Source organism: Punica granatum, chromosome 7, assembly GCF_007655135.1.
Source record: "Punica granatum isolate Tunisia-2019 chromosome 7, ASM765513v2, whole genome shotgun sequence".
Lineage (NCBI taxonomy): Eukaryota > Viridiplantae > Streptophyta > Magnoliopsida > Myrtales > Lythraceae > Punica > Punica granatum.
Window position 1 is genome coordinate 21,372,745 of NC_045133.1, and position 26,390 is coordinate 21,399,134.

The 26,390-nt window shown below is 35.9% G+C and overlaps 2 protein-coding genes and 2 long non-coding RNA genes across 10 annotated transcripts; 2 read left to right on the plus strand and 2 right to left on the minus strand.

The window, feature by feature from the left end:
- Positions 1–10,615: 10,615 nt before the first annotated feature.
- On the plus strand, positions 10,616–11,596 carry LOC116212904. Its single transcript, XR_004157962.1, has 2 exons — positions 10,616–10,869; positions 11,098–11,596. It is a non-coding gene; the product is annotated as an uncharacterized LOC116212904 (long non-coding RNA).
- Positions 11,191–12,587, minus strand: LOC116212903. 4 transcript variants are annotated; one of them, XM_031547645.1, is made up of 5 exons: positions 12,262–12,587; positions 12,078–12,163; positions 11,925–11,960; positions 11,473–11,601; positions 11,191–11,346 (listed from the first exon to the last, which is right to left on the minus strand). In XM_031547645.1, exons 1-5 carry the CDS (start codon positions 12,335–12,337, stop codon positions 11,266–11,268), a joined length of 408 nt encoding a protein of 135 aa, XP_031403505.1. In that variant the 5' UTR covers positions 12,338–12,587; the 3' UTR covers positions 11,191–11,265. The 4 variants fall into 4 exon arrangements, 1 of the variants encoding a protein (XP_031403505.1); XR_004157960.1 differs by lacking the exon at positions 12,078–12,163 and having other exon boundaries at positions 11,337–11,601; positions 12,262–12,586; XR_004157961.1 differs by lacking the exon at positions 12,078–12,163 and having other exon boundaries at positions 11,337–11,960; positions 12,367–12,587.
- A 10,415-nt stretch (positions 12,588–23,002) lies between these two features.
- Positions 23,003–25,145, plus strand: LOC116212808. The gene is made up of 2 exons (XR_004157933.1): positions 23,003–24,418; positions 24,647–25,145. It is a non-coding gene; the product is annotated as an uncharacterized LOC116212808 (long non-coding RNA).
- Positions 24,740–26,120, minus strand: LOC116212807. 4 transcript variants are annotated; one of them, XM_031547516.1, is made up of 5 exons: positions 25,811–26,117; positions 25,627–25,712; positions 25,474–25,509; positions 25,022–25,150; positions 24,740–24,895 (listed from the first exon to the last, which is right to left on the minus strand). In XM_031547516.1, exons 1-5 carry the CDS (start codon positions 25,884–25,886, stop codon positions 24,815–24,817), a joined length of 408 nt encoding a protein of 135 aa, XP_031403376.1. In that variant the 5' UTR covers positions 25,887–26,117; the 3' UTR covers positions 24,740–24,814. The 4 variants fall into 4 exon arrangements, 1 of the variants encoding a protein (XP_031403376.1); XR_004157931.1 differs by lacking the exon at positions 25,627–25,712 and having other exon boundaries at positions 24,886–25,150; positions 25,811–26,113; XR_004157932.1 differs by lacking the exon at positions 25,627–25,712 and having other exon boundaries at positions 24,886–25,509; positions 25,916–26,120.
- Between the last annotated feature and the right edge of the window lie 270 nt (positions 26,121–26,390).

Here is a 26,390-nt window from a genome sequence, read left to right on the forward strand (position 1 = left end):
CTTTCTTACATCTAGAAATATAACTCACATCACCAATTTTGGAAAACAATATGAGGAAAAAAAAAGCAAAAAGATAGACAAAAATAATCTAACGAACTCACTTGCATTTAGGGATAGACATACGTTTTGAGAGCTTCCTCTAGTTGTAGACGTATTCTTTAGAGTTGAATAGGACCATGTTTATGTATATGATAATTAATATTTATAACTATCATATATAATCTAAATAAAATATGATTTGATATGTCTTTCCTTTTCAGTAAACAAATCTGATTTGTTTTATGTAAAGAAAATATAATTTATATTTATCTATAAAATATTATCTAATCTATTTTTCAAAATAGATTTCTATAATAACATATAATTCATACATACTTTTTCTTACTATATATATATATATACACAATAAAAGTTGTCCATGTATCCATATGTTAATATATTTTTTATTATGTATGAATATATACTAATATATACTTACTTTGATGTTATTATTTATGTATGAAATATTAATTTTTATTTTTGAAATTCAAGATTATTAAATCTTCTCATTCATTTCGAGTCCATTCTATTATTTACATTCAAAAAATTAAAGAAATCAAGATATCGAATTTTATGATGAGATTACTTTAAAAAAATATTTTTATTAAATTTAATCTGAAAAATAAAAAATCAAGAAAATTTGATTTAGAAAATTCATATTACCTTCATTTGGAGATTACCTAGTATAAAAAAAATTATGATATTTTCGATTGTTAAATGGAATATTATAACCAAAAATAGTTTCAAAAGATTTTCATTTGCATGTTTTCACTTTCAAGTTTTAATTTTTATGCAATTTCATTGTTATATCATGCATGTTTGTCATCGTATTACGTGCTGGCATGTCAGGAAATGTTTAAATCTAAGTCGAGAAAACCATATCGACCCGGAAAAGACAAGGCACCTCTCGGATTAACCTCTTGAAGAGGTAACCGAGGGTACTCTTGACCTTTTCGGGTCAAGACTGGTTTCCTTGCCTCGATTTGAGTTGTTTCCCGAATATTTATGTTTTCCCGTAGCCATGGAGCCGGTATTGTTTTATTGATTCTATAAATAACGTGTTTGTGCATGTTTGTATGCTTGAATGCGTTTTCCAAACTCTTGGCAATATCGGCTTTTGTTAAATACGTGTTATTTATCGCGTTTAACATTTCAGCATGCGAGAAATAGTCGAAATTGGGTTAAAGAGAACGCTTGAAACCCAAAACGGTTCAATGGAACTCACGGCTATTCTTAAGAGGAAAGAGTCGAGAGTTCTTTGACCTTATTCGGGTAAAAAACAGTCTCTTTACCTCGATGAAATCCATTTCTCGGATTTTGTGTAAATTGCAAATTTCAATATCGTTGCAAATCCTGCATGCTAACAACTTTAAAACATTGTTTTTAAAGTAAAAATGCATGAATTCATGTATCGGTGACTCTTTCGGGGCCATTTGGGTTCCGAGGGTATTTTGGTCATTTTGACCAAATTATCCTCGAACTTCCTAGACTCGTCTTGATCGCCGTGCCATGAATTGTTTTCATTAAAATAAGTTTTTAGGGTATTCAAACTCCATTCAGTGGATCAATCCATGATTTGTCTGATTGTTTGTAACTCGCCCATTTGCTGCATTCGGCATTTAATTTTAAGTTGTAATTCACAAACGGGTTAATCAAGACGCTCACATGATTAAACCCACTTCACACTGACAACTCTTACATGAATTGGTAATTAACTGATAACTCGCGTGGATGAGTTGTTAAATAACGTTAATGCCCTTTTCAAAACTTGTCCATTTCAAAACTCGAAATGCGTAGTCCGATGTAGCATGGACGTCTAGAAAGGACTTGTGTGTCTCAACTTGAGTTTTTACCTGATTTCAAGTAACTCAGGTCAAGATACAGAAGATCTTTCTAAATCACTTCCGGTTAGATCAATTGGTTCTTTGGCTTTTTCGGGGTTCTTGCACATCCCTGGATGATCCAGGGAATTGGTCGACACTGGCTATAGGCCGAGGTGGCTTGCACTGCGATGTTTCCTTTTTCTAAAAGCAATTTTCAAATAAATGGCATAATCGTCTTTTCACAATTCAGCGACACCCTTAGGGTTAGCTTGGCAAAAATACTACGGTATCAGGATAAGAATAGGCTACTTGTTCAGGTGCAGGTTCATCTGCAAAGCCTTTTCTTATCCACTTATAAGTTTCTGTTATCCTATCATAGACTCGGGTAACTAGAACGGTTATCTCGGTCGCAAAATATGCAAAACACTGATTAACCTTTTACTCGACCTAACCAAACACTAGATAATGGTTAGGCAAAACTCTAGGTTCCAAATCTATAGTCAAAACACGAGTTTGACTAATTCAGTGAAAATTCAGTATTACAATACAAAATAAATCTAAAAGCAATCCACACACACGAGATTTGACTCTATTTGTCAAGTTCTCAAAGCAAAGTCAAATGCAAAATGTTTTGCACCATTGTTTGCTTAGCATATGGCATTTGCTTGAAAAAATACCCCCGTGTTAATTATCTATTAATCCATGAACACTTGGTAATAATAAACATATTGTCTGCAATTTGCATGTTGTTTGTTATTTTTCTACTATTGTTTGTCCATGCGAGTTGAGCCCGACCCATAGGACGCATCGCACTTAGGGTCCAAACCATCGATTACAGGGTCCAACGCCCTATTCACTGAGAGCGCAGTTAAATTTCAGTTTTTCGGTGTTTCCCTGAACTCACGGCGAGTCTGAGCGGAATAATAACCGAAAGCAAACTGATTGGGATTCGACTATTTTTTATTTGTAATTTTCTGAATTTTGAGAGCATTGTAAGGATTTATTTTGTACATTCATTCTGTAAGAATCTCAATCGGTGAGCAAATGGTCCGAGTGTCGAATTAATCGAATCGGTCTAATACTTGCCTAGACAAGAGTAAACCCAAGATATCCGGTTCCAGTTCACGCAGGAATTCAACCATCACTGTTTGATGAACTGTAACGCAAGATTGTGAACTGATTCCTTGACATACAGGTCTGCTTCTCTCTCGGCTTTTCAACCGATATCATTTGGTTCACCGAATTTTCTGTGTCAAAACAGGTAAGCCGAGTGCAGCTTAATTCAAGCGGTAAATGATTAAAACATGCAAGTCTAGCAAACTAGAGTACCGAAAGGGCGTGCCAGATATATGCCCGCACGTAACGTGAACCCCCAAACTCGGACTTTCCGATTTCGCACAGACTAATGCCTTAGCAAAACTATGCGTTTCATACCCTTAGACACGGTAACTTATCGGCCCTCGACCTTCGGGTCGTAAAATGATAACTGGCGACTCCTTCTCACGCGTATCCGTCACGCATCCCCGGGAAGGTGAACACTCTCAAGCTGCGCGATCCAAAAGTGTGCATGCGGGTCCCGACGAGAATCCACATTCGGGTCCTTACAACAAGTACATAAATTAATAATGGCAAACCTTAGATAAACTAGAGTACCGGTAGGGCATGCGGGATATAGGCTCGCACATAATTGAACCCCCGAACTTGGAACCCTCGGTTCCGCAGACCTTATGCCATAGAAAACTAGGTGTACACATTACCCCTAGACCCGAGTAACTCACCAGCCCTCGACCTCAGGGTTATAGACAGGTAGTGGCGACTCATTCTCACACCTGTCCGTTATGCGTCATTCGGGAAGGTGGACACTCCCAAGCCATGCGATCAGCGCGCATGCATTCGAGTCCGCACAACATGTATATATGTCGATTGAATATTCAAACATTGATGTTTAACCTTTTTGTTAGTCTTGTGGATTTCCCTTGAGAGGACCTTTATCTATGTTATCCTGGTAAAAAGAACAAATGCTAATTCGTTATCTCTGGATTAATCACACACACTTTACCAATATAATATTTCTATTGAAAATTTAAAAGAATCTTTTTAATTAAAAATTTATACAAATAGGAATAGTCGAGAAAATTTCATTAAACAATCGATCATTTTGAGGCCATCCGGCCGACTCCACTGAATATATATCTAATTCTATTTAATTATTAAAGATAACAATTTAGTTTCTACTTTTTTGAATTTGAAAATTATGGACAAAAGCATTTAATTAAATCTATGGATATGTTATATATATATATATTTGATTGAGGAGAAAATCTAGTGTATGATCACCTATACTTATGTGTTAAATAACAATTAATGTGATACACGAACATCGTGGTATATCCATTCCATACAGACTTCTTCCTGTAAAATACGATGCAAAATTATATTTTTGCATACTATCAAAGTAGTGAGTATGACTTTAGAATGTTGTCTCGTAATCACTCGATTTATTAATATAGCAGGGGAGATCGATATGAATATAGATAGATAGAATGATAGATAGATAAATACAAGTGATAAATTTTTTATTTAATTATTAACATCGCAACCGCTCGTAATTAATAAAAAAAACCTTTCACGGCTATCGACCCAAAAAAAAAAGGTAAGAAACTTTCACACCTAAATATATTGATTCATCCCAGAACCGCATTTTCATAAGCGAAAGCATAATAACATAACACTAGAAGCTAGTGATTTTCGAAAAGTATATCGTTCAGAATGTCCAAAACTTTTAAGCAGGGACGACCCGTGAAAGGTTGTCCGGCCCTTCATAGGGCATGAGTAGAGACCTTGACACTCTTGTGGTGTTTCGCGTCCTCACTTTCCTAAGTTTGTGCTTAGATATGGTTTATCTGTCAAAAAACATAAAATCGGATTAATCACACACTCGACACAATAAACACAAGAAAACGGACGGGGCAAAACCCTAAGCTTAGATTCTGACAAAACACTCTTTTGTCATTATTGCTAATTTGTCAGTGTTAGAAAACAGAAGAATTTAAAAGAAACCCACACACTTAGAGTTTGACGACATACATTATGTTTGTTAAGCCCTTTCTTTCAGCAATGTCGAATGTTACATGCCATTCCAGGGCTTTCTGTTTTTATCTGTTTAGGATAGAAACATGTTTGCCAAGCAACCTCGAATCATAATCTGATAATCATGCAAACATGGCAATTAATTCACACCACTTGTCTATTTATCTATTTTTGTTTCTTTTGAATGTTTTTATCTGATTTTATTTGTTTTTGTCTGTTTTGTGACGGTTCGAGCCCAAACCCATAGGATACGGTTCACACGGGATCCAACGCCACAAACCATCGACACGGGGCCCAACGCTCCAAACACATTGAGTGCGCGCGACCCGAGTGCAACATGAGATCTAGTCTCGAGTCACCGTTTTAACCCTGGTAGTATCCAAGAGGAGGATGACTCGGGTCAAGATACGTGAAATGGGATTAGAGAATCTCCTCAGAGCTCGACCGGTCCTACAACTATCTAGAAGACCATTTGATCCTCCTGGGATCTGTTGGTTCAAATGGACCTGACCCACGACTCTCACGAGCCCGCGTAACATTAATTTAAGTTTCGGTCTTTCAAATCTCACAGTGAGTACGAGTAGAATATTGACTGAATGTGAGCCAACTGGAATCCATTTGTTGTAATTTGTAATTATTATTTGAGAACACATCGTGAGGTATTTATTTGTACATTCACTCATGTAATGATCCCAATCGACAATCTTGAGGTCCGAGAGTCGGAACCGGTCCAGTCGGTTCATGGGTCCCCGAGACTAGCGAGACCACACGAGTCACAAGCCTGGTTCACATGGTGAATCGACCATCATGGCCTGGTTAGAGATGCGAGGACGGTGGACTGATCCCCTAACGCGAGGATCCGCTCCTCTTTCGGTCCCTTAAATTGAATCAATCATTTCCACGAATTTACGATTTCAAACCGGGCGAGTTGAGCAAAACCTAATCAACGCGGTAAATAAATTAATAATGGCAAACCATAGAGAAATTAGAGTACCGATAGGGCGTAAGGGATATAGGCTCACACGTAACTGAACCCCCGAACTTGGAATTCTCGGTTCTGCAGACCTTATGCCATAGCAAACTGGGTGTACACATTACTCCTAGAGCCGAGCAACTCACCAGCCCTCGACCTCAGGGTTATAAGCAGGTAGTGGCGACTCATTCTCACGCGTGTCCGTTATGCGTCCTCCAGGATGATGGATACTCCCAAGCCATGCGATCAGCGTGCATGCATTCGGGCCCTAATGAGACTAAATTTGGGTCCACAAAGCATATATATATATATATATATATATATGTCGACTGAATATTCAAACATTGATGTCTAACCTTTTTGTTGGTCTTGTCGATTTCCCTTGGGAGGACCTTTCTCTATGTTATCCTGGTAAAAAGAACAAATGCTAATTCGTTATCTCTGGGTCAATCACACACACTTTGCCAATATAAGATTTCTATTGAAAATTTAAAAGAATCTTTTTAATTAAAAATTTATACAAATAGGAATAGTCGAGAAAATTTCATTAAACAATCGATCATTCTGAGGCCATCCGGCCGACTCCACTGAATATATATCTAATTCTATTTCATTATTAAAGATAACAATTTAGTTTCTACTTTTTTGAATTTGAAAATTATGGACAAAAGCATTTAATTAAATCTATGGATATGTTATATATATATATATATTTGATTGAGGAGAAAATCTGGTTTATAATCACATATAATTATGTGTGAAATAACCATTGATGTGATACACGAACATCGTGGTATATCCATTCCATATAGACATCCTTCCCGTACAATACGATGCAAAATTATATTATTGCTCACTACCATAGTAGTGAGCATGACTCTAGAATGTTGTCTCATAATCGCTCGATTTATTAATATAGTAGAGGGAGATCGATATGGATATAGATAGATAGAATGATAAATAGATAAATACGAGTGATAAATGTTTCATTTAATTATTAACACCGTAATCACTCGTAATTAAAAAAAAAACTTTCACACATATTGATCCAGGAAAAAAAAAAGGAAAGGAACTTTCACACCTAAATATATGGATTCCTCCCAGAACCGCATTTTGGTAAGTAAAAGCATAATAACATAACACTGGAGGTTGGTGATTTCGGAGAATATATTGTTCAGAAAGTCCAAAACAGTTAACTTGGATAATGATTTTTTTAAGGTTGAATCTTAATTTTTATACATTATATCTCCCAGAAATGTGTTCTTAGTGAGTCTTAATTTGGATATAATGATAACGAGAATCAATAATACACATTCATCAAAAAAGAGTATCGGTAATATCGATCATATGTAGACAGATAGATCTGGGTTTTCTCCTCCGAATCAAAAAAGAGTATCAATAATACACATTCATCAAAAAAGAGTATCGGGAAAAATTTGCGCTTGGTGTAATAGATATATATAACATCAGTAATAAATCAATTAGTCGTCCTCTAAATAAAACTGTCCATGTATCCATCTAACCACGAGCTCAGTAATATAATATCAATTAGTAGTCCTCTAGATTTGGACAAGTGATCAGCATATCTAACCACAAGCTTTCAGTAATATAATATCTTAATTTACTTAGTAATAAAAAATAATTAACTATCTAGTTTTTAAATTTCATATATTCGAAATTTTTTTAAAATTTAAGATGAAAAAACATTTAAAAAATTCGTCATAGTAATATTGTATGTAATATGTTCACCGAAAAGAAATCAGATCTATATCACGAGATCTATATCTATCTAATTATAGTAAGATTTATTATTTTTTAAAATTTTACTATAATATATTAGAGGTAGATTGATAGATAGATAAATAAAAGTAATAAATATTTTATTAAATTTTTATTAACCAATACTAATTAAAAACTTTCCCAATCACACCTAATGATCGCAAAAAAAAAAAAAAAAGAACATTCAGATCTACGTATATTGATATACATGTATCTCCTCCCAGAAATCGTATTTTGGCAGGCAAAAGCATAATAACATAAAATTAAAAACATGTGATTTTCGGAAAGTATATTGTTCATAAAGCAACCGAAACCGTTAATTTGGATAATGATATTCTTATGCTGAGGCTTAATTTGAACAATGATAATGAGTATCTATAACATATATTCATATAAAAAGAGTATCTATATCTATGACAGATAGATCTGGATTTTCTCCCTTGAATCCTTTCGGGTTAATATATCATGTGATTTAAGTATATTGTGCTTTGGGGTGTATATATATATATACATATTGTTAAAAATATGATAGAAACCAATAATTTTGGTCTATATTTGTTTAGGTTTGGGTGAATGATTAACATGTCTGACCACTAGCTTTCGGGAATATATTATCTAAATCTAATTAGTTACAAAAGATAATTAACAATCTAGTTTTAAATTTTCATAAATTTGAAATTTAAGGTCAAAGCATTTGAATTTAAATAATCAGTATTATTAATTATTAATAATATCTGTATATAAAATCATCGACATCTCGAGATACTCGAGCTCTAGATATTTGCAGGATATCGATGATGATATCGGTAATGCATATCAGATCTATATCTCTAGATATATATACTTATATATAAACCAAAGCAAAGGTCTTCCCTCTGTTTCTTTCTTCCAAACCATTCATCGATCAACCTCATTCAAGCAAAGTTTAAGCCTCCACGACATGGATTGGCAGACTTGCTGCGGAGAGATTGGCGTCGTTGCAATGCCGCCTGAAGGTGCTCTTGCAGCTTGGTTGAGGAAGAGGCTTCCCAACCAAGACAAACCGGCCTCGATGGGCACGAAGTCCTCAGGCAAGAATCGGCATCTTAAGGCTAAGGAGTTGGAGGAGAAGATCACAGTGAATCCCGGGGCCGGTGCTGTCAAGCCCTCTCGAGGCACTACCAGCAGTGCTACTGCCCGCCCAAAGTCTAAGACCCTCATGCAAAAAGTCATATCATTCATTCGATTCCCGCAGAAAGAGGCAGGGGATGATATTCGGGCAATTGGGTCTGGGGATTTGGTCAAGAGCTGTGCGTCGTGCAAGAAGGAGTTCGAGTCAGAAAAGGACGTCTACATGTGTCGCGGTCGTGCATTCTGTTCACTCGAGTGCAGAGATAAAAGGATTGCATCGGATGGGTACACCAGAAAGCAAGTCGGGCTCAAGAATAATGTCGGTGGTACTACTCCGAAACCATTGGGACGGAACCCGAGCATTCGACCTGCGCATGCATAGACGGACACATAGAGATTTGCTTAATTCCAGGAAAGTTTTCGATCCTTCTTTTCTTTTTATGTTATATATATTTTTTAGTCTGCCATAAGTAAAATTTATCCTAAAAAAGTAAAAAAAAAAAAACAAAAAAAAAAAGTAAAAAGATTAGGTAGTTTTTGGGCTGCTTGAATTTTTTTTGCTTTTGATGATTTTACTGCTTGATTTTCTTTTATATTAGGTACTGATGCTGGTTAAGATTTGCTTCTTTTCATTGATATTTTTGCTCTTTTAGATGGTTGCCTTATTTTTGTCGAGTTGATCTGACTTGCTAATGGCATATAATTCCATGTTCGATGATTGAATCAATTGTCCTGGTTCTCGTGTGATATCGATATAACAAATTCATGAATCGAGTAAAGATAAGATTTTCTTGCCATGCATCCCCCACCTTAGGTAGGTCAGGGATCCCCAAGCACTATGTTTAATCTCCAGTCATTATTTGCATGTTAGTTAAGAGAAAGTTTATGTTTTTTTTTATTGGATTTACAAGGTCGTATCATTTAAAGTTTGCTTTTATTTTCTCTCGAAGCAAAAATGCAGACAGCATATTTCTTTAGAGATGATTAAGGCAATGATTAAGTAATGGGGCATCATTCAGAAAGTGGAAAGAAAAGCATTTATAACGGGCATAAGTAGCTAGGCATGGTCGTCGAATGATCGATGGTTGAGTGGCTTAATTTAAATTTTCCACATTTCTCCTAGGCCAAAAGCATATCCAAAAGAAATAAAAGGAGTTATGTGTCGTGATATCAAAAGAATATGTATAAGTTTGCTTTTTCCTGAGGCATCTAAAGACAAAACCAAAGCCTAGTGCTTCATGTAGTGCCTAGATCTCGTCTCCTATGTGGGAGAGATACAAAGACCTTCCGATTCAAAAACCCTCATTTCAAAGAGAAGTCCTTATGATCTAAATTTCGATTTTTTGGCCTGCATTCGCCGAGAGAGGAAAGACCAAGCAAATATCTTATTATCACGAGCTAAGTAATGATGCATTAATTACATGGACTCATCGAGACTGCATACATTTGACTGGTTCGGAGATTAAATGCACACACACTGCACGGGATCCCTTTCCGTATACATTATTTGGATGTGCAAGTGAACTGAATTTTGAACTCGATGATGATTGGATCAATTTAATCACGAGATCGCAATACATATAACTCTTTGAGAACATGTGTCCTTCTTGCTATATCGGATCAATGCGACTCAATTAGCTTGCACTTTTTTCTTCCTAAAAAGAAATTGGCCAAAATTCTGAGTTTCGGGGTATATGATAGGGATGGGAATCAATGTTATCTTTTAAATATGTTTATAATATAATATTATCTCATCAATATTTCTTCGACAAATTATGATACCGAAATGAAGATAATGCAAGTAAATGCAGGTATTTTCGAATCCCTCATTCATTTCTCCCTCAAATTATAATTTATCCCTCAAATTATAATTTAATTCTCATTTAAGCATCGGAGAGGGAAATCGAGATTCCCTCTCGATCTCCCCTTTTTGCAGGTCGTTCGGGATTCGTTTGTGGACGACTCTCGCCATGCTTATCTTATGGAAGACAAGTTCTCATTGAATAAAGAGTTCAAAGTTTCAAATGGCCAGCAAACCGTACTTCATATAAGGGAGTCCGTAATTCCGCTTTGCATTCTATTCTTTTTTGCTTCTTCCTAGCTTCTTTTATGGTATCTTGATGTTTTCAGCAAGTATCTTCACTAAAGAGTTGGATGTAGGCACAGAGTCGGTTTGTTTACAAGCACACGCACACACACACATATATATCTTTGTGTGTGTATATATTTTTGCGCACTTCTGTTGATTCATTTTGGCTCCTTGATGAGGATCTCTCATTTCAGGGTGCATTCGGAATGCTCTGTATTCCTGCAGATCTCATCATTTCGGCTGGAATATTGCTGAAAGAATCCCGTGAACGCAAACTCTGTTTATCGGCATGTAAGCATAATCTCCTTCTCAACTTTACTAGTTAGATCGTACAAGGGAATAAGGAGATTGTAATCACCATGTCAACTGCAATATTTTTTACTGTCTATACGAACTCCCACTGATGGATGTATATTAACTGATTTTGTCAATGTAACTTTAATCTGGAATAAATCAATATCAATCGAGCGATTAGTACGTCGTCTTCTCGGAAAGACATGGTCAATTAAAGATAGAGAATGAGGTACTGATAAGTCAGAACAGAAGTGGAATGAGATCTATATGCAAACCTTATCCAACATGCGGTTTTCCAGGAAGCCTTTTGAGAACTGGAAAGACCATAGAACTTCTTCACGTGAGCCATTTTGATCTGACCAAGCAAAAGCCTCTCCGATTTCATGTCCCCATGCAAAAGAAAACTTAGACATAAAGAGCACCGAATTATAAAACAGCAGTCAATCAGTTCATAAAAATCACAACAAGTTACCGGAATGCTTCCTTGCAACACTGCTATACAACTTTTACGGAAGATCAAGAAACATGACAAAGGTCAATACCACCGGTACCCCTTTTAAGTGAAGCTTCTAGAGAATTGATATTGCATAGCAACCGCCTTGAATTAAGCTCGAGGACATCCCGTTTTTTATTATATCCATCCAATCGATACGTGCTCAACAGGTAAGAGGAACAAAGAAAATAAATAAGAGGCAGAGAAGGGAAAAGGGAAAGTAAAGGAAGGTACGCATTCATCTCCTACGATGTCGACCATGTCCATAACCTGAAAAGAATAGTTGAAGTGAATTTCTTAATTTTATGAGTTCACCAAAATTGGATCTTCCAATCAGTAGGAGACAAGGAGTAGTGATAGGCAATCAAACCATAATGTCATAACAACCTTTGCTATTTTACTGCTGAACTGTGTACGAGAATATGAGGTATGGATTAGATGAAGTCCAAGCTCTATAAATAAGTGCCGTCCGGCTTCAACATATAAATAAATTGGAAATAAGATAATATTCTTTCAGGCATTTTATCGAACACTCGGGCTTCCAAATCAACTCTAGGAAATGAAGGCATACAATTTATTGGAACAAAAAGGTCAGCAGAACCCCCAAACCCATTTGATGCCTTTCCGCGGCCAAACGAAGAGCTCATGCAAATTAATCGGCGATCAATATTTCAACCTGTAGTAACAATTGCTATGGGGATTTTGTTGATTGATTCGTCGGTGCCTCACTCCTGACACTTACTAGCAGGGAGTCGGATGACGGGAAGCGGGCGGCTGGTTGGATTGGAGGGGGATGGGATGGGATGGGATGGGATGGGATGCACGGGACAGAGTAGAGGCCGCCCCTATGCTTTTTCCTTAGATAAATTCAAATTTTCTTTTGATTTTTTCACGTGTCATGTGCAACTCACGTGCATTTTTTAATTAAATTTCCTCACACGAGTATACTAATAATTTGCCTCTCGAAAGATTAATGTTACATCAAATCAGATCTCAAGAAATTTTTTACATCAAATTGAATATTGATAGATTAAATGTACATTAACTGACCCATTCCATCTGCCTACTGTCCAATAGTGGACGAAAACATCTTTTTCGTTTTTTACACTAATTTTGACCTTGACCTATTAAATGTATATCATATTGCCCATTCCATTAGAGGGTTCTGTCAAGTTTTTAACGGTAGATAGACGGAATGAGCAATATGATGTATATTTAATAAGTCAGGATCAAAATTGATGTAAAAATTTTCTTAAGATCATACTGGATGTAACATCGATCTCATGAGAGGCAAATTATTAGTTTACTCAATTTCACACTAGGAGTGATGGTATTGGTAGGGGTAAATTTTCCATCTGCTGCAACAGATGGCGAGAAAGAAAAATTCTTTCCATAATCAAAAGTAAAACCAAAAGAATAAAATAAACAAATAAATTCAAGTTTAGTAGGAGATAATCTTACCTTATGAGAGCTTACGTATAGAGGTAGCAATACATTTCGATAGACGAAACCCACATCACCAATCTTTAAAAAAAAAGAAGATAAAAATAGCAAAAAAATTCCTTCGAGAATCAAAAGTGAAATAGAAAGAATAAAATAAACATATAACTTCAAGTTTAGTAGTAAACGATATTTACTTTCGGAGAGCTTACGTATAGTGGTAGCTGTACCATTCGAGAGACAAAACTCACATTACCAATTTTGAAAAACAATATGAGGAAAAAAAGAAGAAGCAAAAAGATGGACAAAAAAAATGAAAAAATGAAAAAATCTAATCGACTTTCTTACATCTAGAAATATAACTCACATCACCAATTTTGGAAAACAATATGAGGAAAAAAAAAGCAAAAAGATAGACAAAAATAATCTAACGAACTCACTTGCATTTAGGGATAGACATACGTTTTGAGAGCTTCCTCTAGTTGTAGACGTATTCTTTAGAGTTGAATAGGACCATGTTTATGTATATGATAATTAATATTTATAACTATCATATATAATCTAAATAAAATATGATTTGATATGTCTTTCCTTTTCAGTAAACAAATCTGATTTGTTTTATGTAAAGAAAATATAATTTATATTTATCTATAAAATATTATCTAATCTATTTTTCAAAATAGATTTCTATAATAACATATAATTCATACATACTTTTTCTTACTATATATATATATATACACAATAAAAGTTGTCCATGTATCCATATGTTAATATATTTTTTATTATGTATGAATATATACTAATATATACTTACTTTGATGTTATTATTTATGTATGAAATATTAATTTTTATTTTTGAAATTCAAGATTATTAAATCTTCTCATTCATTTCGAGTCCATTCTATTATTTACATTCAAAAAATTAAAGAAATCAAGATATCGAATTTTATGATGAGATTACTTTAAAAAAATATTTTTATTAAATTTAATCTGAAAAATAAAAAATCAAGAAAATTTGATTTAGAAAATTCATATTACCTTCATTTGGAGATTACCTAGTATAAAAAAAAATTATGATATTTTCGATTGTTAAATGGAATATTATAACCAAAAATAGTTTCAAAAGATTTTCATTTGCATGTTTTCACTTTCAAGTTTTAATTTTTATGCAATTTCATTGTTATATCATGCATGTTTGTCATCGTATTACGTGCTGGCATGTCAGGAAATGTTTAAATCTAAGTCGAGAAAACCATATCGACCCGGAAAAGACAAGGCACCTCTCGGATTAACCTCTTGAAGAGGTAACCGAGGGTACTCTTGACCTTTTCGGGTCAAGACTGGTTTCCTTGCCTCGATTTGAGTTGTTTCCCGAATATTTATGTTTTCCCGTAGCCATGGAGCCGGTATTGTTTTATTGATTCTATAAATAACGTGTTTGTGCATGTTTGTATGCTTGAATGCGTTTTCCAAACTCTTGGCAATATCGGCTTTTGTTAAATACGTGTTATTTATCGCGTTTAACATTTCAGCATGCGAGAAATAGTCGAAATTGGGTTAAAGAGAACGCTTGAAACCCAAAACGGTTCAATGGAACTCACGGCTATTCTTAAGAGGAAAGAGTCGAGAGTTCTTTGACCTTATTCGGGTAAAAAACAGTCTCTTTACCTCGATGAAATCCATTTCTCGGATTTTGTGTAAATTGCAAATTTCAATATCGTTGCAAATCCTGCATGCTAACAACTTTAAAACATTGTTTTTAAAGTAAAAATGCATGAATTCATGTATCGGTGACTCTTTCGGGGCCATTTGGGTTCCGAGGGTATTTTGGTCATTTTGACCAAATTATCCTCGAACTTCCTAGACTCGTCTTGATCGCCGTGCCATGAATTGTTTTCATTAAAATAAGTTTTTAGGGTATTCAAACTCCATTCAGTGGATCAATCCATGATTTGTCTGATTGTTTGTAACTCGCCCATTTGCTGCATTCGGCATTTAATTTTAAGTTGTAATTCACAAACGGGTTAATCAAGACGCTCACATGATTAAACCCACTTCACACTGACAACTCTTACATGAATTGGTAATTAACTGATAACTCGCGTGGATGAGTTGTTAAATAACGTTAATGCCCTTTTCAAAACTTGTCCATTTCAAAACTCGAAATGCGTAGTCCGATGTAGCATGGACGTCTAGAAAGGACTTGTGTGTCTCAACTTGAGTTTTTACCTGATTTCAAGTAACTCAGGTCAAGATACAGAAGATCTTTCTAAATCACTTCCGGTTAGATCAATTGGTTCTTTGGCTTTTTCGGGGTTCTTGCACATCCCTGGATGATCCAGGGAATTGGTCGACACTGGCTATAGGCCGAGGTGGCTTGCACTGCGATGTTTCCTTTTTCTAAAAGCAATTTTCAAATAAATGGCATAATCGTCTTTTCACAATTCAGCGACACCCTTAGGGTTAGCTTGGCAAAAATACTACGGTATCAGGATAAGAATAGGCTACTTGTTCAGGTGCAGGTTCATCTGCAAAGCCTTTTCTTATCCACTTATAAGTTTCTGTTATCCTATCATAGACTCGGGTAACTAGAACGGTTATCTCGGTCGCAAAATATGCAAAACACTGATTAACCTTTTACTCGACCTAACCAAACACTAGATAATGGTTAGGCAAAACTCTAGGTTCCAAATCTATAGTCAAAACACGAGTTTGACTAATTCAGTGAAAATTCAGTATTACAATACAAAATAAATCTAAAAGCAATCCACACACACGAGATTTGACTCTATTTGTCAAGTTCTCAAAGCAAAGTCAAATGCAAAATGTTTTGCACCATTGTTTGCTTAGCATATGGCATTTGCTTGAAAAAATACCCCCGTGTTAATTATCTATTAATCCATGAACACTTGGTAATAATAAACATATTGTCTGCAATTTGCATGTTGTTTGTTATTTTTCTACTATTGTTTGTCCATGCGAGTTGAGCCCGACCCATAGGACGCATCGCACTTAGGGTCCAAACCATCGATTACAGGGTCCAACGCCCTATTCACTGAGAGTTCAGTTAAATTTCAGTTTTTCGGTGTTTCCCTGAACTCACGGCGAGTCTGAGCGGAATAATAACCGAAAGCAAACTGATTGGGATTCGACTATTTTTTATTTGTAATTTTCTGAATTTTGAGAGCATTGTAAGGATTTATTTTGTACATTCATTCTGTAAGAATCTCAATCGGTGAGCAAATGGTCCGAGTGTCGAATTAATCGAATCGGTCTAATACTTGCCTAGACAAGAGTAAACCCAAGATATCCGGTTCCAGTTCACGCAGGAATTCAACCATCACTGTTTGATGAACTGTAACGCAAGATTGTGAACTGATTCCTTGACATACAGGTCTGCTTCTCTCTCGGCTTTTCAACCGATATCATTTGGTTCACCGAATTTTCTGTGTCAAAACAGGTAAGCCGAGTGCAGCTTAATTCAAGCGGTAAATGATTAAAACATGCAAGTCTAGCAAACTAGAGTACCGAAAGGGCGTGCCAGATATATGCCCGCACGTAACGTGAACCCCCAAACTCGGACTTTCCGATTTCGCACAGACTAATGCCTTAGCAAAACTATGCGTTTCATACCCTTAGACACGGGTAACTTATCGGCCCTCGACCTTCGGGTCGTAAAATGATAACTGGCGACTCCTTCTCACGCGTATCCGTCACGCATCCCCGGGAAGGTGAACACTCTCAAGCTGCGCGATCCAAAAGTGTGCATGCGGGTCCCGACGAGAATCCACATTCGGGTCCTTACAACAAGTACATAAATTAATAATGGCAAACCTTAGATAAACTAGAGTACCGGTAGGGCATGCGGGATATAGGCTCGCACATAATTGAACCCCCGAACTTGGAACCCTCGGTTCCGCAGACCTTATGCCATAGAAAACTAGGTGTACACATTACCCCTAGACCCGAGTAACTCACCAGCCCTCGACCTCAGGGTTATAGACAGGTAGTGGCGACTCATTCTCACACCTGTCCGTTATGCGTCATTCGGGAAGGTGGACACTCCCAAGCCATGCGATCAGCGCGCATGCATTCGAGTCCGCACAACATGTATATATGTCGATTGAATATTCAAACATTGATGTTTAACCTTTTTGTTAGTCTTGTGGATTTCCCTTGAGAGGACCTTTATCTATGTTATCCTGGTAAAAAGAACAAATGCTAATTCGTTATCTCTGGATTAATCACACACACTTTACCAATATAATATTTCTATTGAAAATTTAAAAGAATCTTTTTAATTAAAAATTTATACAAATAGGAATAGTCGAGAAAATTTCATTAAACAATCGATCATTTTGAGGCCATCCGGCCGACTCCACTGAATATATATCTAATTCTATTTAATTATTAAAGATAACAATTTAGTTTCTACTTTTTTGAATTTGAAAATTATGGACAAAAGCATTTAATTAAATCTATGGATATGTTATATATATATATATTTGATTGAGGAGAAAATCTAGTGTATGATCACCTATACTTATGTGTTAAATAACAATTAATGTGATACACGAACATCGTGGTATATCCATTCCATACAGACTTCTTCCTGTAAAATACGATGCAAAATTATATTTTTGCATACTATCAAAGTAGTGAGTATGACTTTAGAATGTTGTCTCGTAATCACTCGATTTATTAATATAGCAGGGGAGATCGATATGAATATAGATAGATAGAATGATAGATAGATAAATACAAGTGATAAATTTTTTATTTAATTATTAACATCGCAACCGCTCGTAATTAATAAAAAAAACCTTTCACGGCTATCGACCCAAAAAAAAAAGGTAAGAAACTTTCACACCTAAATATATTGATTCATCCCAGAACCGCATTTTCATAAGCGAAAGCATAATAACATAACACTAGAAGCTAGTGATTTTCGAAAAGTATATCGTTCAGAATGTCCAAAACTTTTAAGCAGGGACGACCCGTGAAAGGTTGTCCGGCCCTTCATAGGGCATGAGTAGAGACCTTGACACTCTTGTGGTGTTTCGCGTCCTCACTTTCCTAAGTTTGTGCTTAGATATGGTTTATCTGTCAAAAAACATAAAATCGGATTAATCACACACTCGACACAATAAACACAAGAAAACGGACGGGGCAAAACCCTAAGCTTAGATTCTGACAAAACACTCTTTTGTCATTATTGCTAATTTGTCAGTGTTAGAAAACAGAAGAATTTAAAAGAAACCCACACACTTAGAGTTTGACGACATACATTATGTTTGTTAAGCCCTTTCTTTCAGCAATGTCGAATGTTACATGCCATTCCAGGGCTTTCTGTTTTTATCTGTTTAGGATAGAAACATGTTTGCCAAGCAACCTCGAATCATAATCTGATAATCATGCAAACATGGCAATTAATTCACACCACTTGTCTATTTATCTATTTTTGTTTCTTTCTGAATGTTTTTATCTGATTTTATTTGTTTTTGTCTGTTTTGTGACGGTTCGAGCCCAAACCCATAGGATACGGTTCACACGGGATCCAACGCCACAAACCATCGACACGGGGCCCAACGCTCCAAACACATTGAGTGCGCGCGACCCGAGTGCAACATGAGATCTAGTCTCGAGTCACCGTTTTAACCCTGGTAGTATCCAAGAGGAGGATGACTCGGGTCAAGATACGTGAAATGGGATTAGAGAATCTCCTCAGAGCTCGACCGGTCCTACAACTATCTAGAAGACCATTTGATCCTCCTGGGATCTGTTGGTTCAAATGGACCTGACCCACGACTCTCACGAGCCCGCGTAACATTAATTTAAGTTTCGGTCTTTCAAATCTCACAGTGAGTACGAGTAGAATATTGACTGAATGTGAGCCAACTGGAATCCATTTGTTGTAATTTGTAATTATTATTTGAGAACACATTGTGAGGTATTTATTTGTACATTCACTCATGTAATGATCCCAATCGACAATCTTGAGGTCCGAGAGTCGGAACCGGTCCAGTCGGTTCATGGGTCCGTAGCGAGACCACACGAGTCACAAGCCTGGTTCACATGGTGAATCGACCATCATGGCCTGGTTAGAGATGCGAGGACGGTGGACTGATCCCCTAACGCGAGGATCCGCTCCTCTTTCGGTCCCTTAAATTGAATCAATCATTTCCACGAATTTACGATTTCAAACCGGGCGAGTTGAGCAAAACCTAATCAACGCGGTAAATAAATTAATAATGGCAAACCATAGAGAAATTAGAGTACCGATAGGGCGTAAGGGATATAGGCTCACACGTAACTGAACCCCCGAACTTGGAATTCTCGGTTCTGCGGACCTTATGCCATAGCAAACTGGGTGTACACATTACTCCTAGAGCCGAGCAACTCACCAGCCCTCGACCTCAGGGTTATAAGCAGGTAGTGGCGACTCATTCTCACGCGTGTCCGTTATGCGTCCTCCAGGATGATGGATACTCCCAAGCCATGCGATCAGCGTGCATGCATTCGGGCCCTAATGAGACTAAATTTGGGTCCACAAAGCATATATATATATATATATATATATATATATGTCGACTGAATATTCAAACATTGATGTCTAACCTTTTTGTTGGTCTTGTCGATTTCCCTTGGGAGGACCTTTCTCTATGTTATCCTGGTAAAAAGAACAAATGCTAATTCGTTATCTCTGGGTCAATCACACACACTTTGCCAATATAAGATTTCTATTGAAAATTTAAAAGAATCTTTTTAATTAAAAATTTATACAAATAGGAATAGTCGAGAAAATTTCATTAAACAATCGATCATTCTGAGGCCATCCGGCCGACTCCACTGAATATATATCTAATTCTATTTCATTATTAAAGATAACAATTTAGTTTCTAATTTTTTGAATTTGAAAATTATGGACAAAAGCATTTAATTAAATCTATGGATATGTTATATATATATATATATATATATATATTTGATTGAGGAGAAAATCTGGTTTATAATCACATATAATTATGTGTGAAATAACCATTGATGTGATACACGAACATCGTGGTATATCCATTCCATATAGACATCCTTCCCGTACAATACGATGCAAAATTATATTATTGCTCACTAGCATAGTAGTGAGCATGACTCTAGAATGTTGTCTCATAATCGCTCGATTTATTAATATAGTAGAGGGAGATCGATATGGATATAGATAGATAGAATGATAAATAGATAAATACGAGTGATAAATGTTTCATTTAATTATTAACACCGTAATCACTCGTAATTAAAAAAAAAACTTTCACACATATTGATCCAGGAAAAAAAAAAGGAAAGGAACTTTCACACCTAAATATATTGATTCCTCCCAGAACCGCATTTTGGTAAGTAAAAGCATAATAACATAACACTGGAGGTTGGTGATTTCGGAGAATATATTGTTCAGAAAGTCCAAAACAGTTAACTTGGATAATGATTTTTTTAAGGTTGAATCTTAATTTTTATACATTATATCTCCCAGAAATGTGTTCTTAGTGAGTCTTAATTTGGATATAATGATAACGAGAATCAATAATACACATTCATCAAAAAAGAGTATCGGTAATATCGATCATATGTAGACAGATAGATCTGGGTTTTCTCCTCCGAATCAAAAAAGAGTATCAATAATACACATTCATCAAAAAAGAGTATCGGGAAAAATTTGCGCTTGGTGTAATAGATATATATAACATCAGTAATAAATCAATTAGTCGTCCTCTAAATAAAACTGTCCATGTATCCATCTAACCACGAGCTCAGTAATATAATATCAATTAGTAGTCCTCTAGATTTGGACAAGTGATCAGCATATCTAACCACAAGCTTTCAGTAATATAATATCTTAATTTACTTAGTAATAAAAAATAATTAACTATCTAGTTTTTAAATTTCATATATTCGAAATTTTTTTAAAATTTAAGATGAAAAAACATTTAAAAAATTCGTCATAGTAATATTGTATGTAATATGTTCACCGAAAAGAAATCAGATCTATATCACGAGATCTATATCTATCTAATTATAGTAAGATTTATTATTTTTTAAAATTTTACTATAATATATTAGAGGTAGATTGATAGATAGATAAATAAAAGTAATAAATATTTTATTAAATTTTTATTAACCAATACTAATTAAAAACTTTCCCAATCACACCTAATGATCGCAAAAAAAAAAAAAAGAACATTCAGATCTACGTATATTGATATACATGTATCTCCTCCCAGAAATCGTATTTTGGCAGGCAAAAGCATAATAACATAAAATTAAAAACATGTGATTTTCGGAAAGTATATTGTTCATAAAGCAACCGAAACCGTTAATTTGGATAATGATATTCTTATGCTGAGGCTTAATTTGAACAATGATAATGAGTATCTATAACATATATTCATATAAAAAGAGTATCTATATCTATGACAGATAGATCTGGATTTTCTCCCTTGAATCCTTTCGGGTTAATATATCATGTGATTTAAGTATATTGTGCTTTGGGGTGTATATATATATATACATATTGTTAAAAATATGATAGAAACCAATAATTTTGGTCTATATTTGTTTAGGTTTGGGTGAATGATTAACATGTCTGACCACTAGCTTTCGGGAATATATTATCTAAATCTAATTAGTTACAAAAGATAATTAACAATCTAGTTTTAAATTTTCATAAATTTGAAATTTAAGGTCAAAGCATTTGAATTTAAATAATCAGTATTATTAATTATTAATAATATCTGTATATAAAATCATCGACATCTCGAGATACTCGAGCTCTAGATATTTGCAGGATATCGATGATGATATCGGTAATGCATATCAGATCTATATCTCTAGATATATATACTTATATATAAACCAAAGCAAAGGTCTTCCCTCTGTTTCTTTCTTCCAAACCATTCATCGATCAACCTCATTCAAGCAAAGTTTAAGCCTCCACGACATGGATTGGCAGACTTGCTGCGGAGAGATTGGCGTCGTTGCAATGCCGCCTGAAGGTGCTCTTGCAGCTTGGTTGAGGAAGAGGCTTCCCAACCAAGACAAACCGGCCTCGATGGGCACGAAGTCCTCAGGCAAGAATCGGCATCTTAAGGCTAAGGAGTTGGAGGAGAAGATCACAGTGAATCCCGGGGCCGGTGCTGTCAAGCCCTCTCGAGGCACTACCAGCAGTGCTACTGCCCGCCCAAAGTCTAAGACCCTCATGCAAAAAGTCATATCATTCATTCGATTCCCGCAGAAAGAGGCAGGGGATGATATTCGGGCAATTGGGTCTGGGGATTTGGTCAAGAGCTGTGCGTCGTGCAAGAAGGAGTTCGAGTCAGAAAAGGACGTCTACATGTGTCGCGGTCGTGCATTCTGTTCACTCGAGTGCAGAGATAAAAGGATTGCATCGGATGGGTACACCAGAAAGCAAGTCGGGCTCAAGAATAATGTCGGTGGTACTACTCCGAAACCATTGGGACGGAACCCGAGCATTCGACCTGCGCATGCATAGACGGACACATAGAGATTTGCTTAATTCCAGGAAAGTTTTCGATCCTTCTTTTCTTTTTATGTTATATATATTTTTTAGTCTGCCATAAGTGAAATTTATCCTAAAAAAGTAAAAAAAAAAACAAAAAAAAAAGTAAAAAGATTAGGTAGTTTTTGGGCTGCTTGAATTTTTTTTGCTTTTGATGATTTTACTGCTTGATTTTCTTTTATATTAGGTACTGATGCTGGTTAAGATTTGCTTCTTTCGATTTACTTTGCCGCTTGAAATTTGTTAGGATGCTACCTTAGTTAGGATAGGATAGGATAGGATTCATTGATATTTTTGCTCTTTTAAATAGTTGCCTTATTTTTGTCGAGTTGATCTGACTTGCTAATGGCATATAATTCCATGTTCGATGATTGAATCAATTGTCCTGGTTCTCGTGTGATATCGATATAACAAATTCATGAATCGAGTAAAGATAAGATTTTCTTGCCATGCATCCCCCACCTTAGGTAGGTCAGGGATCCCCAAGCACCATGAGCACGTTTAATCTCCAGTCATTATTTGCATGTTAGTTAAGAGAAAGTTTATGTTTTTTTTTTATTGGATTTACAAGGTCGTATCATTTAAAGTTTGCTTTTATTTTCTCTCGAAGCAAAAATGCAGACAGCATATTTCTTTAGAGATGATTAAGGCAATGATTAAGTAATGGGGCATCATTCAGAAAGTGGAAAGAAAAGCATTTATAACGGGCATAAGTAGCTAGGCATGGTCGTCGAATGATCGATGGTTGAGTGGCTTAATTTAAATTTTCCACATTTCTCCTAGGCCAAAAGCATATCCAAAAGAAATAAAAGGAGTTATGTGTCGTGATATCAAAAGAATATGTATAAGTTTGCTTTTTCCTGAGGCATCTAAAGACAAAACCAAAGCCTAGTGCTTCATGTAGTGCCTAGATCTCGTCTCCTATGTGGGAGAGATACAAAGACCTTCCGATTCAAAAACCCTCATTTCAAAGAGAAGTCCTTATGATCTAAATTTCGATTTTTTGGCCTGCATTCGCCGAGAGAGGAAAGACCAAGCAAATATCTTATTATCACGAGCTAAGTAATGATGCATTAATTACATGGACTCATCGAGACTGCATACATTTGACTGGTTCGGAGATTAAATGCACACACACTGCACGGGATCCCTTTCCGTATACATTATTTGGATGTGCAAGTGAACTGAATTTTGAACTCGATGATGATTGGATCAATTTAATCACGAGATCGCAATACATATAACTCTTTGAGAACATGTGTCCTTCTTGCTATATCGGATCAATGCGACTCAATTAGCTTGCACTTTTTTCTTCCTAAAAAGAAATTGGCCAAAATTCTGAGTTTCGGGGTATATGATAGGGATGGGAATCAATGTTATCTTTTAAATATGTTTATAATATAATATTATCTCATCAATATTTCTTCGACAAATTATGATACCCTGAAATGAAGATAATGCAAGTAAATGCAGGTATTTTCGAATCCCTCATTCATTTCTCCCTCAAATTATAATTTATCCCTCAAATTATAATTTAATTCTCATTTAAGCATCGGAGAGGGAAATCGAGATTCCCTCTCGATCTCCCCTTTTTGCAGGTCGTTCGGGATTCGTTTGTGGACGACTCTCGCCATGCTTATCTTATGGAAGACAAGTTCTCATTGAATAAAGAGTTCAAAGTTTCAAATGGCCAGCAAACCGTACTTCATATAAGGGAGTCCGTAATTCCGCTTTGCATTCTATTCTTTTTTGCTTCTTCCTAGCTTCTTTTATGGTATCTTGATGTTTTCAGCAAGTATCTTCACTAAAGAGTTGGATGTAGGCACAGAGTCGGTTTGTTTACAAGCACACGCACACACACACATATATATCTTTGTGTGTGTATATATTTTTGCGCACTTCTGTTGATTCATTTTGGCTCCTTGATGAGGATCTCTCATTTCAGGGTGCATTCGGAATGCTCTGTATTCCTGCAGATCTCATCATTTCGGCTGGAATATTGCTGAAAGAATCCCGTGAACGCAAACTCTGTTTATCGGCATGTAAGCATAATCTCCTTCTCAACTTTACTAGTTAGATCGTACAAGGGAATAAGGAGATTGTAATCACCATGTCAACTGCAATATTTTTTACTGTCTATACGAACTCCCACTGATGGATGTATATTAACTGATTTTGTCAATGTAACTTTAATCTGGAATAAATCAATATCAATCGAGCGATTAGTACGTCGTCTTCTCGGAAAGACATGGTCAATTAAAGATAGAGAATGAGGTACTGATAAGTCAGAACAGAAGTGGAATGAGATCTATATGCAAACCTTATCCAACATGCGGTTTTCCAGGAAGCCTTTTGAGAACTGGAAAGACCATAGAACTTCTTCACGTGAGCCATTTTGATCTGACCAAGCAAAAGCCTCTCCGATTTCATGTCCCCATGCAAAAGAAAACTTAGACATAAAGAGCACCGAATTATAAAACAGCAGTCAATCAGTTCATAAAAATCACAACAAGTTACCGGAATGCTTCCTTGCAACACTGCTATACAACTTTTACGGAAGATCAAGAAACATGACAAAGGTCAATACCACCGGTACCCCTTTTAAGTGAAGCTTCTAGAGAATTGATATTGCATAGCAACCGCCTTGAATTAAGCTCGAGGACATCCCGTTTTTTATTATATCCATCCAATCGATACGTGCTCAACAGGTAAGAGGAACAAAGAAAATAAATAAGAGGCAGAGAAGGGAAAAGGGAAAGTAAAGGAAGGTACGCATTCATCTCCTACGATGTCGACCATGTCCATAACCTGAAAAGAATAGTTGAAGTGAATTTCTTAATTTTATGAGTTCACCAAAATTGGATCTTCCAATCAGTAGGAGACAAGGAGTAGTGATAGGCAATCAAACCATAATGTCATAACAACCTTTGCTATTTTACTGCTGAACTGTGTACGAGAATATGAGGTATGGATTAGATGAAGTCCAAGCTCTATAAATAAGTGCCGTCCGGCTTCAACATATAAATAAATTGGAAATAAGATAATATTCTTTCAGGCATTTTATCGAACACTCGGGCTTCCAAATCAACTCTAGGAAATGAAGGCATACAATTTATTGGAACAAAAAGGTCAGCAGAACCCCCAAACCCATTTGATGCCTTTCCGCGGCCAAACGAAGAGCTCATGCAAATTAATCGGCGATCAATATTTCAACCTGTAGTAACAATTGCTATGGGGATTTTGTTGATTGATTCGTCGGTGCCTCACTCCTGACACTTACTAGCAGGGAGTCGGATGACGGGAAGCGGGCGGCTGGTTGGATTGGAGGGGGATGGGATGGGATGGGATGGGATGGGATGCACGGGACAGAGTAGAGGCCGCCCCTATGCCTTTTTTAAACAGAAAGCAATCATGTATTTACTGTAAAGAAATTAAAGTATGAATTTTTTAAATATAAAATCTCATATTTGAATTTGACGAATGAGAAAATTCACCATAAGCAAAGTTTTAGTTACCTTTAGTTTAGTGATATATAACAGTTGACTTGAAACTTATAATTACATGTGACACTACCAGTCCTGCAATATTTTTACTAGTTTACTTTAGGGCTAATAATCCAGCATTAATATATATAGCTTGTTATTGACGAGAAAATACTTGATAGTAGTTACTTATTATTTGTGATCATA

Bases quoted from the DNA above. Each gene is read 5' to 3' on its own strand.
- LOC116212903 (XM_031547645.1), bottom strand. From the start codon at position 12,337: ATGAGCTCTTCGTTTGGCCGCGGAAAGGCATCAAATGGGTTTGGGGGT. The intron at 12,164-12,261 runs GTATGCCTTCAT...TATATGTTGAAG, and splicing joins CCTTTTTGTTCCAATAAATT to CCGGACGGCACTTATTTATA. The intron at 11,961-12,077 runs GTTGTTATGACA...TATTCTTTTCAG, and splicing joins TCAGCAGTAAAATAGCAAAG to GTTATGGACATGGTCGACAT.
- LOC116212807 (XM_031547516.1), bottom strand. From the start codon at position 25,886: ATGAGCTCTTCGTTTGGCCGCGGAAAGGCATCAAATGGGTTTGGGGGT. The intron at 25,713-25,810 runs GTATGCCTTCAT...TATATGTTGAAG, and splicing joins CCTTTTTGTTCCAATAAATT to CCGGACGGCACTTATTTATA. The intron at 25,510-25,626 runs GTTGTTATGACA...TATTCTTTTCAG, and splicing joins TCAGCAGTAAAATAGCAAAG to GTTATGGACATGGTCGACAT.